Source organism: Dermochelys coriacea, chromosome 10 (assembly GCF_009764565.3).
Source record: "Dermochelys coriacea isolate rDerCor1 chromosome 10, rDerCor1.pri.v4, whole genome shotgun sequence".
Taxonomy (NCBI): Eukaryota; Metazoa; Chordata; order Testudines; family Dermochelyidae; genus Dermochelys; species Dermochelys coriacea.
In genome coordinates, this window is record NC_050077.1 from 66486247 (window position 1) to 66505376 (window position 19130).

The 19130-nt window shown below is 40.6% G+C and overlaps 1 protein-coding gene and 1 long non-coding RNA gene across 2 annotated transcripts; one reads left to right on the plus strand and one right to left on the minus strand.

Annotated features, from left to right (window-relative positions):
* The first annotated feature begins 607 nt into the window (after positions 1-607).
* Positions 608-4102, plus strand: C10H15orf48 (chromosome 10 C15orf48 homolog). Its single transcript, XM_038419598.2, has 5 exons — positions 608-841; positions 1000-1060; positions 1396-1484; positions 2515-2575; positions 3181-4102. Exons 2-5 carry the CDS (start codon positions 1016-1018, stop codon positions 3247-3249), a joined length of 264 nt encoding a protein of 87 aa, XP_038275526.1. The 5' UTR covers positions 608-841; positions 1000-1015; the 3' UTR covers positions 3250-4102.
* Positions 4103-7800: 3698 nt separating this feature from the next.
* LOC122456212 lies at positions 7801-14268 on the minus strand. The gene is made up of 2 exons (XR_006274953.1): positions 13223-14268; positions 7801-12030 (listed from the first exon to the last, which is right to left on the minus strand). It is a non-coding gene; the product is annotated as an uncharacterized LOC122456212 (long non-coding RNA).
* Between the last annotated feature and the right edge of the window lie 4862 nt (positions 14269-19130).

Consider the following 19130-nt stretch of genomic DNA (forward strand, 5'->3'; position numbering starts at 1 on the left):
TCCTTATACCATCCCCCATCTCCCCCAGAGGAGCCACCCCCCTTACACCGCCCCATCTCCCCCTACCCCCCATCTCTCCCAGAGGAGGCACCCCCTCTTACACCGCCCCCATCTCCCTCTCCCTGCAGATCCACCCCCCCTTACCCAACTCCCTCTATCCACACCCCGGGGAGCCACCCCTCCTTATACACCCCCGTCTTCCCCATCCTAGGGAGCCAGGGGTGCACACATGTCCCTTCCCCGTCGCCCCATGCAGCTCACCGCGCCCCACCACAACCTCTACCCTTCTCCAGGCCACGCAGCCAAGCCCCCTTTCCTTAGTCCGTCCCTCTGTGCAGCCCCCGGGTACGCACACACCCGCCACCTCCCCCCACATGCAGCCAACTCCTCTCCCCAGGTCCGCTACTCCTTCTGCACCCCGAGCAGCCAACTCCTCCCGCTCCTTCTGCACCCCGTGCAGCCAACCCCCCCCGCTCCTTCTGCACCCCAAGCAGCCAACCCCCCCCGCTCCTTCTGCACCCCACTCCGCCAGCCTTTCCGGAGGTGAACCCTACGCTCTGCCTGCCTTTAACCTGCACGCACAACTCTGCAGAGCTCTGGAGCCCGGGTCCCGCACGTATTCCCGCAGGGGGAGTCGCTGCCTCATGCTGCCGGGTTTTGCAGGGACAGGAGACCGCAAGGGGAAGTTGTGCATCAGTCTGTACGACCTCCGCACTGGCCTACGTGACTTGGGACGCAGCCAGCCTCCTGGGATGTGAGTAGTGCTATATAAGAGACTGGACACCTCCCCAAGCTAAGGCTGTGTCTGCAGTGCAGCTTCTGCTCCTCTTCTCCAGGCCAGGTAAATGCAGGCTCCCTTGCCTCTAGCGGCAGAGTGTATCTGGGATAGTGGATTAGTGGTGAGAGGGGATTATATAGCAAGTGTGTAATAGCCTCTGCCAGTTGTGGTAGCGAAATTGCCTCATTGATGAGATTGTAACTGGACACCCTTTATTTCAGGTCTACAGCTGCGGCTATGGCCAACCTGGGCTTTTTCCAAATGCTAAGGAAAAACAAAGAAGTAAGTTTGCAAAAGAGTATTGTCCTAAAATGATCCGATTTGTCTTCCTGGCACTGATGAAGAGTCCTATGAACAAGTGCATGTTGAAGAGGTTACATTATAACGTGACATTTGCAAAATTAATAAAATGCACTTTCAAAAATAAAATGATGAATGCGCAGAAGTTGAAGACACACTGGAAGTGAGATGGTGCAATCAGCATATATGTTATGCCTTTCTTTGCGGGTGGTTTCGCTTTCTTTAAAGCTTTGTAATTCATGTCTCCAGTGTGCATGGACCAACAACAGAGACATCTTGTTCTTGAAAGCCTTGTCTTCTAACTTTTTGTCTTTCAGCTCATTCCTTTGGTTGGTTTTATGGGCTTCGCAGCAGTTGGGGCTCTAAGTGTTTCTCTGTATTTCCTACGCACGAAAAGTGATGTGATGTAAGCATAATCCATTTGGTATTTCTCTGAGTTATATGCTTGGATTTTAAGTTTTCTTTGCTAAACAGATACACCTCATTGACTTCAGGGTATTAGAGTGGGGAGGGGAGAATTAGGGAAGATCTGAAACTCAGCAGATTTTTTAAATTAATGTCTTTATCTTACAGATAATTAATTCTCCTATTATATTTTTGTAAAGAATTTACTCCAGTCTATTATTCCCCAAATTGGATTAAGTTTTGAATTGGTTGCTCAGAAAATTTATTTTTTGTCTTCACTATAAATGTAGTTTGAGCTAAAATGTTCTTGTGCAAAGTTTTAAATAGTGAATTCAAATAGCATTTAATATGTCTCAAATAGAGGAATGTGTTGAAAAGGAATCATTTTTAGAACATGTATTGTCTTTTTACATTTTTTCTTCTGAGACGGAGGTACACAGATCACAATATGTCATTTCCAGAAGCCAATAACCCAGGGTCTGCCTTCTCTTCCTTTACCATCTCATTCAGTTTATTTCACATAACCTCATTAAGGTATTTTATTAATAACTCCCTCTTTGAGATATTAAATCTGGTTGTTAAATAACAGACTGAGATTGCTCATATCTAGATAGCAGTTTTTTGATACCCATTATCAGTCACTACTTTTTTTCTTTAAAATGGTTTGACTGTTAATTTAAGGCCCAAGCTTAAAACATTGGAGTCTATGGCAATTTTAAAATGGACCTGTGAGCATGACTGGGCCCTTACCCATAAGGCTAAGAATTCCAGTAACTGTTAGCAAAACCACAACATATTATTATTTATTAAGCAATGACAGCATGTCGGAATACAAACTGCAAACAAAATCCAGTCCCTCTGCCAAGTTTAATGGCCTAATGCTGTAAACCCCTATTCGTGCAAGTAGTTTTTACTCACGTTAATAGTTACACAGAAGCTAGTGAGACGACTCAGCTGATTAAGGGTGTGCAAGATCAGGCCCTAAAACATTCTTTGTTTTTCCTACAATGAATTTCATAATTCTTTTTTAGCGTTAACAAGTCTGGCAATCCAGAACCTTGGGAAAATGTGAATCCTAACCAGGCTCAAAAGGTAACGAATATAGTAATTTAGTCCATAAAAGTTGGTGTCAAGTGTAGTGTCAATTAACTATATTCTATTCCATTAAAGATTAAATTAAATGAATGTATATACATATATTTAATGTATGAGTTAGCAGAATGTTAATATAAGAATACAATCAAATCTACATTCCTGGTCTAATTCTGGAAAGTGCTGAACAAATGCAACATGGAATACTTGGCTAAACCCCATGTGTTCATAAAATCAAAAATAGCCTAATATTATGTTCTTAAATACTTCATTCTTAAAGTCTTAAGATATTTGTGGAGAGTCAGGCTTAGTAGGCAAAAATTTATTGTGAGTGGTGTAATTATTTACTGTGCATATATTGTAATGGTTTTTCATTTGAAATGCTAATTGTTTTATTTGATAATTAATAAAGAAAATATATTGCTCAATTGTACTTCTGTTTACTTGTAAAAAGAGAATGTAAAGTTATTTATTAGAAGACTTTCTTCATACACAAGAGATTGTGTAAGTTGCTGTATAGTGTAAAAAACCGACAAAACTTATAGAGAGGATAACTGTTTGGTTTGTAATAATTTGCTCTATGTATTGTTCTTTTTATTTTTTAGTTTATATCAATCAACCAGGAGTGGAAATCCATAGAGGAGCTGGAGAAGGTCAAAAAGATAATGAAGTGACAAGTTGCCATTGCCTCAAAAATGTACTCTATGAATCTAGTGGAATCATTTCTGCACAAACTCGACTACTGAAATCAGTGTGCGGAATTGCTTCTGCTACATTTTTAGGGTCTCCCTACATTTTTGGACTCTGGATGAGGAATTTCATTTTGCCTTAGTGGTTGCCTCAGAACATCCACACAGTCCAAAAATAAACATCTCTTTCAGGTACTCATTGTTTCAACAGTCATGTTTAACTTGATGTACATTGTTCAGTTTGCAGAGTTTTAAGGGGTGGAAAATCCTTCATTCACATATGAGTTTTTTAGAATGCTGAATTATTTTTCTTAAAATGTATTATAATTTTGTAAATTTTCTAATAAAATGGGCACTTATGTTTAGATTTATGCAGAATTCCCTGTGACTTCAAAAAGAGCAGGAGCAAGACGATAATGAGTGTGAAAGTGTCAATATTCTTTTAAAAGATCATCTCCAAAATAAGAACTTTGGTCTGTTGCTTCTTAGTTCTTTATACCATATTTCAGTGATGTGTGCTAATTGTACCGAGATGCTATTTGTACATGGCAGCATAAGCAGTCATAGTAGAAAATTAGGCTTCCAGTTCAGATTTGGTGAGTCCCGATCCTACAAAGACTTACACATGTTCTTAACTTTGCACCGTGTCAGTCGTACCATTGACTTCAGAGGGACTACTCAGTGCATAAATTTAAGCACATGGGTAAGTCTTTGCAGGACCAGGTCCTAAGACAAATTATCAGCACTTCAGTATGAGTGAAACAAGAGCAAATCTTTTGTATTTGTAAGTTCCTGCTGTTTATTCCTGTGAAAAATTTATTAAAGTAAAATGAAGATTGATTTGGAGTGGACATAAAACTTTATTAGAATACATTTTATTCTCCTCTTTTTATTGTACATACAAGTTTAAGCATACAATTCAGATTCCCAGCAGACATTTTAAAATGATTTCTAGATAAAGCAAACAATCTTAATAGCATGTACCAAGAGAAAATCAACAAAGATTATATTAGGAGTAGGATCCTATAAGGCCATTTCCTGTTTAATAATTTACATTTTTTCTGAAGATTGGTTAGTGCAGAGATCTGTAGGTATTCTTCTCCTTTATGTGCCTATAATTTTGGAATAATCGCCATAGAGAGTATCCCTCCAGAAAGGTTTTCCTTCATTGTGTCATGACACATCCTCCCTCCAGACAGTATCACATGTACTGAATGTATGGTTTCTAACTATATCATATTTCTAAAGTGCATAAAATTTTCTAGAATCACAAGTTTGTAAGGGTGAAGAAATCAAAGCAGGAATCATTAGATGAGCTACACTGGAGAATGACTTGCATTCTGTGGGAATAACTTCTCTAAATTAGAAAAAAAAAAAACCCTAATGCTAGCAGTTGTGAAGTGCTATATACATTATTCAGCCACAGTGCAAACCAAACTGAAAGTAAATAATGAAGCCGTACACCTAGACTGAGTTAATGTGGCTTCAGAGTTCTCAAAGTTTGTTTGATTTTGAAAAACAGAAAATAGTTACAATACTGTTGTGCTGCATTTTTTACAGATGTGGCAATAAAGTTTATTTTTTACAAGTAAGGATGACTCAGCAGCATACAACTGATGTAAATAACTCCAGTCCTTCCTAGCTTCAGAAAAATTTTCATGTGTAAGGACAAGAGGAATTATCAGACTTAAACTTTTCTTTGCTAAAATTACAAATTTAATAGGAATGGCATCAGAAGATCCCTAGATGTGCAACCACAAAAATTCACCTTCCAGTCCTCTAGAATATTGGCTTTTGTCTGTTTAAACAGAGAGACATTTTTAATATAAGTCTGTTCAATCTAATCATCTACTCAGTGTTTCTACATATTTTACTGCAATGTGCTCATCAAAAGTGTGCTGTGCTCTGAGTAAATATGTGAATTCAACATTTTTGTCTGTCAGCAAATCACTTGTCTCCTCTGTAAAAACCGGATCTTGCCTTGAAAGGTCTACCTACACTAGAAAAATAAGTGTAGGGCCATGGTTATATATAATGGAGTGATAGAAAGAGGAAATATAGGGGTATATCATTCTTATCTTGATGTGTAGGCATTCCCTCATATCTCTCCCTTACCCACTCCAGTAATGGTATTAGCAAGCAAGGCCCCAGAAAATATGAAAAATTCCAAGATCATTTAATTTAATTTTAATTTAAAATGTACCATTTTCTCCACAGGAAAATTCAAATGTACAGCAATATAAAACACAAGTGGGGAGGAAGGTTGTATAACTCAGTCAGGGGAAAGCATGTAAACACAAGCAATCCAACCACTTCACAGGACAAAAAGAAATCTCTGGTTTCCTTCACTACACTTGCAACTCTATAGCTCCTTTCATCTTGAATATTATTATTTAACATTTATTTTGCAGTTACACCTGAAACCCAACCACATTGGAGCTCCGTTGCACTGGGCATTGTATGGACTTCCAGAAAATGACAATCTCTGCCTGAAAGAGCTTACTTTATACTTCTATAGCAATTGAAAAGCACTTTACAAATATTAACTAACCTTTACTTACCTCATGTGAGGTAGGTATTATACTCATTGTGCTGCTGTGGAATTTGAGGTACAGATGTGAACTTCCTGAAGTCACACACAAAGTCTTTGGCAATGCTTGGAATTAGAACAAAGAGTCCAGACTTCTGGTGCCTGATCTAATTGGTAAACAACCTTGCCGCTCTTTCTCATGTTAGATAACATTAACAACACCAGTTGTGAGAGATTACCTCATGTTGTTAGTAAGTGCACCCTATGGACGTGACTAATGCCTGAGCAGTTGACCAGTAAACTTTTGGTGGTGCATATTGTTTATGTGGCTACCTCATGGCACTGTGCCAGCATACTTGCTAGGCTGGTGCCAGGTGGGTTTGATGTCTTGATGGCCCCATATGGCTCACAACATTGGACAGGTGAATGATCAAGGGCTATAACTGAATATCAACTTCAGAGACAAGACAGAAAAAGCCATTGTGACATGGAGCTGTTTCAGAAGTCAGAATTTTAATGAAATCTAAGTCTATAAGGCTTATTGTAAGAAAATATTAACTCTGAGCCAGGCCCACATTTGTAAGTAAGGCTTACATCCTCATCAAGGAATCGTGGGAATAATGGCTTCATTAGTCTTCTGCAGAAAGGAAAGGTTGAAAGCCAGTTAAGCAATGTACCTATGAGATCCTCCTATTTCCTTTTATTGACTTTGGTATCAAAATCAATAGTTTCTCTGTGGTAGATTAACTATTCTGTGGTCTGTGAAAAGTTTCATTGTTGCTAAAGGGTTAGGCAGTGTTGTCTGTAATAGATAATTAAGGAGCTGTTTGAGTCTATCACACAAACTTTGTTTAGACATCTCCATACCAGTTTCTTATCATTATGGTATGGATAATAGCATTCAAAAAATGGTAAATACCATTTGGTTTGCAATTAATATAATCTATACTGCCAGTTAATCTTAAAAAGTAACCTACCTAAAAAGAAAAGGAGTACTTGTGGCACCTTAGAGACTAACAAATTTATTAGAGCATAAGCTTTCGTGAGCTACAGCTCACTTCATCCGATGCATCCGATGAAGTGAGCTGTAGCTCACGAAAGCTTATGCTCTAATAAATTTGTTAGTCTCTAAGGTGCCACAAGTACTCCTTTTCTTTTTGCCAGTACAGACTAACATGGCTGCTACTCTGAAACCTACCTAAAAAAGTGTTTTAAGGCAAGTGTATGTACCCAGAGCGTATGTACACAGAGATGCATCAGCCACAGGAGTGACAGTACATACAGAACCAGCATCAATACAGTGTGTTCAGAACTGCTCAGAGAGCTGGGAGGTAGGATGACCAATCAAATCAATTACATAAATATGGTTAGAGGTTGTATCCACACTACAGAAAAATAAACTAGGCCTCTGTCAGAGAAATGCTGGGGCCCAGCTCCCGAAAATGTATTTAGACACCAAAGTCCCTTTGATTTCAATGGGAGATAGGCTGTTCCTCAAAGGTAGTTAAATGCTGATGTGCTTACCAGCCATGCCCGTGACCATTTACAAACTTAGTTAAAAGTTGTAGAGTGGAGAGGGGATCCCTTAATAATTTGAGTCAATGGAAGCTGGAGCTGGCCCTTACACAGTGTTTTATTTATGATAATGTCCTTTATTTCATCCTTAGGGCAAGATTCCGAGCCAAGCATTTAGAGAGAAAATATAGGGAAGCAAAAAGCAAGTTGGAAACTCCATTTTCTGCTATGCCTGTTGACAGCAGCTGCATTATCACACACATGTCAGCTGATTAGTCTAAGGACCTGTATAAGTTTCATTTGCCTACGTGCTGCAGAGAGAGAGAAGGAAGTAACCTTTGTTCAATATTTTTTCATTTTTAACTGTGCAAACAGACTGCGTGATTAAAGCAGGTGTGGCTCCTAAGTCTTGACAATGATTCTTTATATATTAGTCATCTTAAATAGCATCATAAGTTAAAATTATTTTCAGTTTTACAGCTATTTGGTAGATACAACATTTCTAAACTGTTTGTTAATTTCATTCTGCCAAGATATGTCTTTAACTGTGTGTGAGAAGTACTTTGGAAAAAGATACTGCGCTCTTTTCCCCTCCATTACAGCAGCTTTACAAGAGTTGATGTTGGTGGAGGTACTCCTGATTAACAGTAGTGTATATGAGAGGAAAAAATTAAACCTTTCAAATCTGAGTTTAAATTAGAATTCTGAAATTATAATCGAGCAAGCAGTCTTCTCAGCCAGAGCTTTCCTTTATCACTGCACAGCTTGCTACATTAGTTACTGCAGCTATAGATTTTCTCAATGGCCATTTTGCATTTTCTATACAAGGTTCACAATACTTGGTGAAATCCTACCCCTATTGAAGTCAATGGGAGTTTTGCCATTGACTTCAATGGGGACATGTTTTCACCCTCAGTTTTGAAAGGTAAGGGCCAAATTTTAGTTGCTAAATGCAGGTAGGCACATTAACCTCAATTCAGGAAAGCGCTTAACTTTAAGCATGTGCTTAAGTCCCATTGACTTCAATACCCTCTGAAATATCTTGTCCCTCCTCACAGGTAATGTTTTTGACCACCTCCTGTGTTCTGTTTTGCAGAAGGTAGGTGCTCACCCAGGCCATGTAGAGATCAGTCATTTTCTGTGTGTTTAAGATTTCTCTTTCTTGGCCTTGTATCTGATTATGTGTGACAGCTACCATTTTGGCTGACATATTGGGGACCTCCAGGCCTAAAAGCCTAAGCTGCTACAACTTGAGCTTAAAAGTTATAGATGCCATATACAAAATCTTGCCAATTCATATCATTTGTGGCTTAGCATAGAGAATAACTTGTAATACACACACAGTATTAGTAAGGACATAGCTCTGATGGTGCATGCTCAACCTTCACTGTTCAGACATTTATATACAAATCCTGGATCATACAGACTATTACATTTTTAGAAGTGTTATAATTGCTTCCCTCTGTAGATATAAAGGGCTTTTATGTAGTCTGAGGCTTCTTACAATGGCACTAATGCAATCCATAAATATTGTTGTACTTTTTCACTCTAAGTGCTTTAATGGAGAGTAATAATGTCAGCTGGATTGCATTAGCTGTTGTGTACACTGCTGATAAAATCACATGTAATGGATCTTGTTTTACTGTACAAAATGTTATATTTGTAATTATTTAAAAAACAAAGTATCCATGGGGAAGAGAGAAGCTATTTTTAAAAAGAATAACTTTTCACAGAGAGTTTTTTTTCTTGGGCCCAATCCTTCAGCCTATGTTCATGTAAGCAGTCTTTATTTGAATAATCACATTAGACTATTCATGGGTGAAACTGACCTCTGTGCATGGGGCTAGTACAAGGCACATGCACCTAAACCCAACCTAACCCCTCAAAATACCGTTAAAAGATCAGATCTCCTGTTCCTGAGCCTTTGGGAAGATGCATATGGAGTGATGGGTGAACCTCAACGGGGCAGGATCTTGGAACATCCTGTGTGCCCATGTTGGCAGATATGGCAAATTTCCTACAATAGTTTTGGGAGCCCTTACAATACCTGGCCTAAAATAATTAATACAGATATTAATTTGGGGACGGTGACCGTAGCCCCTTCAGGAACTCAGAACAGTTGGAGGTGATTAGGCAAATCCCGCTCTGGAGGTGTTACAGCCTGAGTGTGTCACTTTCTTGGGGATCCTTGTCTACATTAGTTCAAAGTAGATTCTCTAGAGGCCAACAGACAAAAAAAAAAAGGACTATTGGATAACTAGACTGAATTATAGAATTATAGAATAAACTGATTGAGATCCTCCTTTCTGATCCAGCAATCAGAGAGGACCTTCTGTTCAAAGGGAGAGCCCCAAACCTTAGGCAAGGGTTGGAAGGACTGACATTCACTAGCGCCCTTGTGGAGATAGGGGGTGATTGCTGGTAATCTTATTAGCATGCACATGGGCTCTTTTATTGTTTTAGTACTTTTTTTTGTAGTGCTTTTACCTTAACAATAAATGTGCTTGCTTAGGAAAAGCTGTGTGGTAACTTAAAATGGCGGGCAATTTCACTGATTATAGCCTTGAGGAGAAAAGCAAAGCAGACCTGTTTGCACAGTCTGATGCGCTGGGGAACGCTCAGTGGTGGCAGGGAGCTGTGCAGCCAGAAATACCCCAGTTAGGACGAAGACAGACATGGGTCTTTGCCCAACAGAGGTGATGGTTGGGGAGCCAGAAGCGTGAGAGTGGATGCCCTTCCTGGACCACAGGGGAATAATACAAGTACAGATGCCCTGCATTGTCACACCCACAATGCCATTGACTTCAGTGGGAGTTACAGCTGTTCATCAGCTCTCAACATTAGGCCTCAGGTTTGGGGGTTATATTTAGATAAGAAGCTGAATCTGTTTGCTCTAGGTCTCCAATTGGGAATTTCACAAGACAATTTCTGCTGAGAAAACCTGTGCTTCCCGATATTGGGTACATTGGCTGCAATACAGGGAAAGCCCCAGTGCTTACAGAATCTCAATGCTTTCAGTCCAGGCAGCAGTAATCCAAAAAAGTAGAAAGTTAGTCAAACTTTTTAAAAGCTTAAGCCCTGTCCACCACCATTCCTCAAAAAAGGCATGACAAAACAAAAAACTGTCAGGTGTGAGTGATGGGCCTGGGTCTAGGTCATTTTGTATTTAACCTGATCTGATTTTCTCCTTCTCAGTTGTATGTGTTGTGACAGGGTTGGGCCAGATGGCTACAGGAGAGTAATAGAAGGCAGATATATTAGTCCCAGGTTAAGTAAGTCCCTTTTCCCTGGGTAAGGTAACAGGGAAGGTTCCAGAAAAATTAGGAACTTTCTGGAAACAATTAAGGCAGACAGGCTGATTAGAACACCTGCAGCCAATCAAGAAGCTGCTAGAATCAATTAAGGCAGGCTAATCAGGGCACCTGGGTTTAAAAAGGAGCTCAGTTTGGTTTGTGGTGCGTGTGTGAGGAGCTGGGAGCAAGAGGCACTAGGAGCTGAGAATGAGAAGGCATACTGCTGGAGAACTGAGGAGTACAAGCATTATCAGACACCAGGAGGAAGGTCCTATGGTGAAGATAAAGAAGGTGTTGGGAGGAGGCCATAGGGAAGTAGCCCAAGGAGTTGTAGCTGTTGCACAGCTGTTCCAGGAGGCACTCTAGACAGCTGCATTCCTCAGGGCCCTGGGCTGGAACCCAGAATCGAGGGTGGGCCTGGGTTCCCCCCAAACCTCCCAACTCCTGATCAGACACAGGAGGAGTTGACCTGGACTGTAGGTTCACGAAAATGGCCAAACTGAGGGCTGCCGTGAATCTCCGAGGCAAGCAAATCTGTCAATAAGCGCAAGATCCACCAAGGTAAAGGAGGAACTTTTGTCACAGTGTATACAGAGATGGGGGGGGGGGGGGAAACAGCATACTAATTAAGATAAAATGGAATCTAGATCTGAAGGAGATTTGTTTTTTTGCAAAATCAAAATTTGGCCTCATCAGTCCATTTCCAAAGTGTACTGGATTGGATTTGGCCTACAATCTGCCCACACACTCAGTATTGTTCATTGATGTAGATTGTAAATAAAGATTTGGTGCCTGGACCTGCTCCATCTGAGAGTTTTGTCTCTGACTTCCAAAAAAAGAGAATTGGGTTATTCAAAGGAGGAAGAGAATCGATTTGTAACTCATGGTTCCAATTCTAGTAATAGCCAGATTAATCTATCAGATGACTGCAAAGATTTCTTTATTGCACAACATTTTTATTTCTGGGCTACTAAACACTATGGTAAATACCTGTATGTAGAATTTTAGAAATATTGTACCTTTGAGTACACTGCTAGCGTTATCCATAGTTCTGGATTTCATATCCATATAGAGGAAAGGCATATGTGGAGGAAAGATCTGAGGATTTCAGAGGTTAATCTGGAGGACACACTGAAAACTATTACTGCATGTATCCATGGCAATAGTGCCATAAAATACCACTAAAATAGTGTAGTACAAAGGAATGAATTCTCTTTTAATAATTAACTCTGGAGTATATAATGTATAGCTAGAAGTAAAATCAAAAAAGCATTTGGATTTTACAAGAAGTAGATCAATGAGCAGATTAATGTCCCATCTCTGTTGTATCTATAGCTTAAGCAAATCCATGACTTTTCATTCACAGAATACTTTAGAGACTGCAGAAATAAAAATCCACCTCTCTTTCTCCCTCCTTTGCCACATTCTCTATCCTAGGTTTCAGAGTAGCAGCCGTGTTAGTCTGTATTCGCAAAAAGAAAAGGAGTACCGGTGGCACCTTAGAGACTAACAAATTTATTAGAGCATAAGCTTTCGTGAGCTACAGCTCACTTCATCGGATGCATTTGGTGGAAAAAACAGAGGAGAGATTTATATACACACACACAGAGAACATGAAACAATGGGTTTATCATACACACTGTAAGGAGAGTGATCACTTAAGATAAGCCATCACAAGCAGCAGGGGGGGGAAAGGAGGAAAACCTTTCATGGTGACAAGCAAGGTAGGCTAATTCCAGCAGTTAACAAGAATATCAGAGGCACAGTGGGGGTGGGGGTGGGAGGGAGAAATACCATGGGGAAATAGTTTTACTTTGTGTAATGACTCATCCATTCCCAGTCTCTATTCAAGCCTAAGTTAATTGTATCCAGTTTGCAAATTAATTCCAATTCAACAGTCTCTCGTTGGAGTCTGTTTTTGAAGCTTTTTTGTTGAAGGATAGCCACTCTTAGGTCTGTAATCGAGTGACCAGAGAGATTGAAGTGTTCTCCAACTGGTTTTTGAATGTTATAATTCTTGACGTCTGATTTGTGTCCATTCATTCTTTTACGTAGAGACTGTCCAGTTTGGCCAATGTACATGGCAGAGGGGCATTGCTGGCACATGATGGCATATATCACATTGGTAGATGCGCAGGTGAACGAGCCTCTGATAGTGGGGGATCAAGTGAGCTGTAGCTCACGAAAGCTTATGCTCTAATAAATTTGTTAGTCTCTAAGGTGCCACAAGTACTCCTTTTCTTTTTGAGAATACAGACTAACACGGCTGCTACTCTGAAACCTATTTCCCTATGGTATTTCTCCCTCCCACCCCACCCCCCACTGTTCCTCTGATATTCTTGTTAACTGCTGGAATTAGCCTACCTGCTTGTCACCATGAAAGGTTTTCCTCCCCCCCCCCCCCCCCGCGCTGCTGGTGATGGCTTATCTTAAGTGATCGCTCTCCTTACAGTGTGTATGATAAACCCATTGTTTCATGTTCTCTCTGTGTGTGTGTGTGTGTGTGTATATACAAATCTCTCCTCTGTTTTTTCCACCAAATGCATCCGATGAAGTGAGCTGTAGCTCACGAAAGCTTATGCTCTAATAAATTTGTTAGTCTCTAAGGTGCCACCGGTACTCCTATTCTCTATCCTGTCAATTGTTTTTAAATGAATCACTAACTGTTTTGTCACACCTGGCACCTTGTCTAGCCCCCTTCCCTAGAAAAGTCACTTCTAGCTTTCATCTAAATTACAAACCTGAATCAAATGTTTAATGCTGTGTTTGTTTAATTTTAATAGGCAAGTAAAAAGCCTCGCTAACATCAGGCCTACATAATTGGAGTTCAGGGTCATGGTTTTCTCAGCACAGGTGGCTGATCATATAAAATACACTTTTGAAAGGAAGGGAAAGAAGAAAGGAGACCGCTTTTACACTAAGTATACAAACTGGAACTATAGCCACATTCACTGAGAGTCATAATTCATTGCAGAGACTCCATGAACTGCTTCGTGCAACTCTGTAAATAAATGGACAAATTCATCACTTCAAAACAGCTAGCTGAAACTCTCAGCAAAACCAAAGAAACAAAATCCTGTATACAAGCTGCCCATCTGCTGGGAGATCCTTTCTTTGCACATCAACTGTGGCCAAATTAGATAACTGCAGTTACTTGTGTATCTCATATGTTTGATTCACCATGATGAATCCATAGGTACATAATCTTCCTAAGCAAAATGTATACTACTCTGAAAAACTCCATTGTAAAAATGTAAGTGAAGCCCAGCAACCAAAGACCCAATTACTTTATATGTTCTCTGTCATGTTGCTCTATTCTGTTGTATTATTTGGTCATTTATAAAATAAACTCTTACTTAATTTATTAACTATTTTTATTATAATAATAGAGGCCTCAACCAAGATCAGAGCCCCATTGTGCTAAGCACTGTACAAACGTATAGTAAAAGACGGTCCCTGCTGCAGAGAGCTTACAATCTAAATAGCTAAGATGCACAAAGAGTGGATGGGAAAACAGAAGCACAGAGAGGTGAAATGATTTGTCTAAGGTCAAACAGACAGGAATAGAAGTGAGGTCTTCCAGTTCCCAATCCACTGCCCTCTCCATCGGATCAGGCTGCCTCCAGGGGTCAAAGTAACTCTGGACACTTACTGGTACGGGGCCGGGGCCGGCTCTGGCCCCCAGAAGGGGCGGGGCCTTGGGCAGAAGGGGCGGGGTTAGGTATCCGCATCCCCAGCCAACACTTCCAGGCTGCTTGGCCCGCACTGTCCAGGGCTCCAGTGGTGATTTAAAGGGCCTGGGGCTCCAGATGCCACTGCTGTAGTAGCAGCAGCGGCGTCCGAAGCCCCGGGCCCTTTTAAATCAGCCCAGGGCAGTTACACCCTTTGCCCCCTCCCCCCCCCCGCCGTCAGTGGCCGGAGCCATGGGCCCTTTTAAATCAGCACGGGGCAGCTACTCCCTTTGCCCCCCTCTCCTGTCAGTGGCCAAGGGGGGGCAAAAGGGGCAGGGACGTTAAAGCGCTGCAGGGTTCTTTGCCGCGGCAGCGCTTAAACGTCAGTGGCCCTGCTGGTACGGACCCTACCAGCAGGGCTGCCGATGTGGGAGGCAAAAGTAGCAGGGACAGCAGCGCTTTAATGTGGGCTGCGTATGGGCCAGTGCGGGTTCTTACCGGTATGCCATACTGGCCTGTACCAGCTCACTTTCACCCTTGGCTGCCTCCTAAAGTAAAAATAAAATGAGCCATTTAAAAGAGATGCATAGAGACCAAATCAAGAGGAAACCAGGCCTCCACAGCAATTGGCCAACAGAAGTGTTGCAGTTTGCCTAGGCTAGTAGCTCTGATGTCTGGGCTCTGGAATTAGGATGTCAGCTGCACTTTTGTTTTGCTCCTCAAAAATCTTATGCAGTGTTGGAGTGAGCAGGTACAATTCCATTGACTTTAAGGGAATTATGCCTGCTTACACTAGGGCTGAATTTGACCAAGTCTCAGCCTGACTGCCAGAGCCAATTTAAGCAAATAGCACATGAGGACTCCAGGGTGTATCTGTGCCAGTTGCTGGTGTGTACTTTTCCTAGGATCGATGGGGACATAGATGGTCATAAATGTCAGCTTTTCATAGCTGACATAGTAAGTTGTTCAGCAGATATTTCATTCAAAGATGCCTAAATTAGCACACAGCAGTCTTCAACTCTGGCTTTATCTGCTTTCATAGAAAATGATGCTTGTTCAGCAAGTAACTGTTCAGATTGAAGCTTGGTCAATCAGGAACATTGAATGTATGGCCAACCTCTTGTCCTGCATCTCCAGAAATAGTAGTGCTTGTTTAGGCGGACAAGAGACTATGTAAATATTTTTGTTAGGAAAGCAGATTTAGGTTTTTGTGTGTGTGTGCTTATCATACAGTACTTACATAATGAAGTTCCTGATTTAGTCAGAAAAAGACAAATGTGTGTGTATATATATATATATATATATACACACACATGCTGGGTTTAAACTCCTATAAGCATGAATCAGTACTGAAACAATAGTACATGTACAACTTGAGCTCCTGTACAAGGCTGTATATCCATCATATAGTTTTTGCATAGCCCACTACCAGAAACAGGATACTGAACTAAATAAATCTCATGGCAATTCCTATATTCCTTCAGTTCTCACTTTTTGGGAGAATATTTCTGAATCATCAATTTGAAAGTGTCAGTTATGTGCCTTTACATGAAAGATGTAACAGAGACAATTGATATTTCAAACTTTGGACATCAATAACTAAAGACTATTGTGCAGTTTTGGCTCTTATTTCTACTTTCAGGTCAAAATACTCTTACAGGCAAATTATCAAAACACTAGCTTGCTCTTAGGAGAGCTTGATACCCAAAAAACCCTAATAATTCATAAATACTAATTAGAAACCAATCAACAGATGTCTTAATTCACTTCCTAGAGTCAGTTCTTTTCATCTGTATCAATTTCTATACATTTTCTTAATTCAAAGTTATCTAAGCAGACAAGAAAAGCTTCAGTAAATACTTCTAACTACCAGTAAATATGATCACTAATTCAGAGTATGTGAGCCTGACATTTTGACTTCAAAGGAGTTGCACCAGCATAAAATTGGTGCAATGCAGTTGAAAGTTAATGCTAAATACATGTAAATATTGATGTTAAATTGGGGGGCCTAATTTCTCCTGCATATTCCAATATCACATACTATACATTGTTTTAAGAGATTCTCAATTTATGGAGAAATTTATAGCTAAAACACAGTGGGACAAGGGTACTTTTTTCTTTTTGTTTCGGTTAAAGATATATAGGTTAGAGCTGTGTTCTTACTAGGGAACACACTTTGGTTGGATTTTAAAACCCTTATATTTAAATTTCTGATAAATATTTAGTCACTCAATCAGCCAGTTTCTCAGCTGGTGTAAATTGGTGTCGTTCTTTGAGAGGCAATGGAACAATATGGAGGATCTGGTGTCCATTGCATGTCATTTCTCTGACACTTTTATAATGGGTTGTTGCCACCCTAATTCAAAGTATATAAGATTTATATACCCAATTATGCATGTCAGCACTTCCCTGATGTTATCTTTGACTTCCTGCCAGAATGGCAGTGCTTTTCTACAGCAAGGTGCTACTAACCAGTATTCTACTATCATAGCTATTTCTTTTGTGCATGTTGTTTTTGAAGTAAATAACTTGCAAGGTGGCTGATGTAATCATTGAAACAAGCTATTCATCCTACAGTTATCATTTGATTCATTTAGTAAAACAGACTTGTTGCCCTAAGACTAACTGTAGAGCACAAAGAGCAGTAATGGGAATGATTAATTGATTGATTCTGGCATTACCTTGCTGTTGGATGTTTCCCAAGAAAGCTTTCAGATTAAATAAATATGGCATTGCTATTCAGTGCATTTTTAATTCATATTCCAATGTGAGATTTCTAATTTACAGCATTCTGCCGCCATATGGGGAGCGTTTCAATACAACAATGTGGCCTACAAAAATCATTCAAATGAAAAGGAAAATAAATCTATGAAGAACTGGATATATCAAAGGACTGGAGTTGGGCTAGTTACCTCCAGGGTGCTGACTCCAGAACAGGCACAACCTTGGTTGAAAGTTATCTTGCATCTCAAAATCACCACTATTTTAACTGGCCCTATAACTGGTGCACACAGAAAAATTCCAAGGAGTGCATGGAATCTGAGGCACCATTTCCCCTCCAGATCAAAGATGAAACAACTTCACTGGGCCACATGGTGAAGCCTGCACCACCACAGCCTGTGTTGCACTTGGTCTATAGATAAACAGAGGACTTTGATCTCCAGAGCTGCCAGGCCAAAACTTTTTACAAGCACTACATTCACTCAAAAACTGAAGAATTCCATATTATTACATGGCCTCCTAATATGTGTGTGTTTGCTTGCTACAGTTAGTTGAGATGCAGTCTCTCTTTATAATGTTATGGCCAGGTCTTTGGCATCTCTCAAGTCCCCCTTGCACAACAAAGGGAACTGAGAGCTGCATTAAGATAACAGCTAAGGATTCTTCAAGCAAAGCTCAGCTAAGTCAGTTTACACCAACCCCACCTGGCCCCACTTGACATATAGGACCTACCAAGATAGAGTGGGAGGAAAAGGCACAAGGCCAGAGTGTTATGCACTCTTGTGATCCTGGCAGGTGAAAGCGTTCTTTAGGGACTAATATCTTTGGGTGCATGCTACAGATGCCCTGAGGCTGCTCCAACTTGTGGGGTTGATTAAGCCTCCAGCAGTCCCTTGGATCAAAGGGCTAAGAAAGGTAGTTGCTCTGTGTTTTAGTGAGTCTCATAATTGCTTTCTGCAAGAAAATCCCGAGATGATTGAAAAAGGAACAGATTCACTATATTTTTAAGTGGTGATTAACTTTCCAGCAACAAGAACAATTGTTGGGAAAAGACAGAGAGTGATACATTTGGTTTTTGAAACCGTAGCATGCTGTCTGTTTGCCCCTTTGTATTTTCCACCTTTAATCTATTTAGCCTCAGATTGTAGAGCTAAACCAGACAGTCCTCACTCAGACAAAATTTCCATTTATTTAAATGGCACATTTGATTTACTGAGGGCGAGTAAGAACTACAAGCTTTGGTCCTTTTAATTTATTCAATAAATAAAGATGATTCTCCAACTGAATTACAAGACAGAGAGCTCACTGGTATCCTGATTATAGCATACAGTGAAACTGAAATGGATTCCAGTTAGATTAGTTGCATCCCAAGAGAAAGAAAGGATGTGACTCCAGTTACATTAGTAAGCAAGCTCAAAGAAGACCATGCGGTCAGCAGGTTTCCATATATTTTGGAAAACTATATCACTTCTGTGATGTTCTGTACTTCATCGCCCAACATTATTGTTGAATGTTATTCTTTGGGTAAATAGCAGAAATCCTGAAGGTTCTCTGCGGCTTTGCTTCTCTGATGCCTGAGGATATGTCTACACTACAAAATTAGGTCGAATTTATAGAAGTCGGTTTTGTAGAAAGCGTTTTTATACAGTCGAGTGTGTGTGTCCCCACACAAATGCTCTAAGTACATGTAGTCAGCGGAGTGTGTCCACAGTACCGAGGCAACCGTTGATTTCCGGAGGTTTGCACTGTGGGTAGCTATCCCACAGTTCCCGCAGTCTACACCGCCCATTTGAATTCTGAGTAGAAATCCCAGTGCCTGATGGGGCTAAAACATTGTTGCGGGTGGTTCTGTGTACATATCGTCAGGTCCCCATTCCCTCTCTCCCTCCCTAAGAGCAAGGGCAGACAATCGTTTTGCGCCTTTTTTCTTGAGTTACCTGTGCAGACGCCATACCACAGCAAGCATGGAGCCCGCTCAGCTAACCGTCACTGTAGGTCTCCTGGGTGCTGGCAGCCGTGGTACTGCATTGCTACACAGCAGCAGTTTATTGCCTTTTGGCAGCAGACAGTGCAGTATGACTGGTAGCCGTCGTTGACGTAGTCCTGGGTGCTCTTTTAACCGGGCTCCTGGGCAAA

Bases quoted from the DNA above. Each gene is read 5' to 3' on its own strand.
- C10H15orf48 (XM_038419598.2), top strand. From the start codon at position 1,016: ATGGCCAACCTGGGCTTTTTCCAAATGCTAAGGAAAAACAAAGAA. The intron at 1,485-2,514 runs GTAAGCATAATC...ATTCTTTTTTAG, and splicing joins CGCACGAAAAGTGATGTGAT to CGTTAACAAGTCTGGCAATC. The intron at 2,576-3,180 runs GTAACGAATATA...TTTATTTTTTAG, and splicing joins ATCCTAACCAGGCTCAAAAG to TTTATATCAATCAACCAGGA.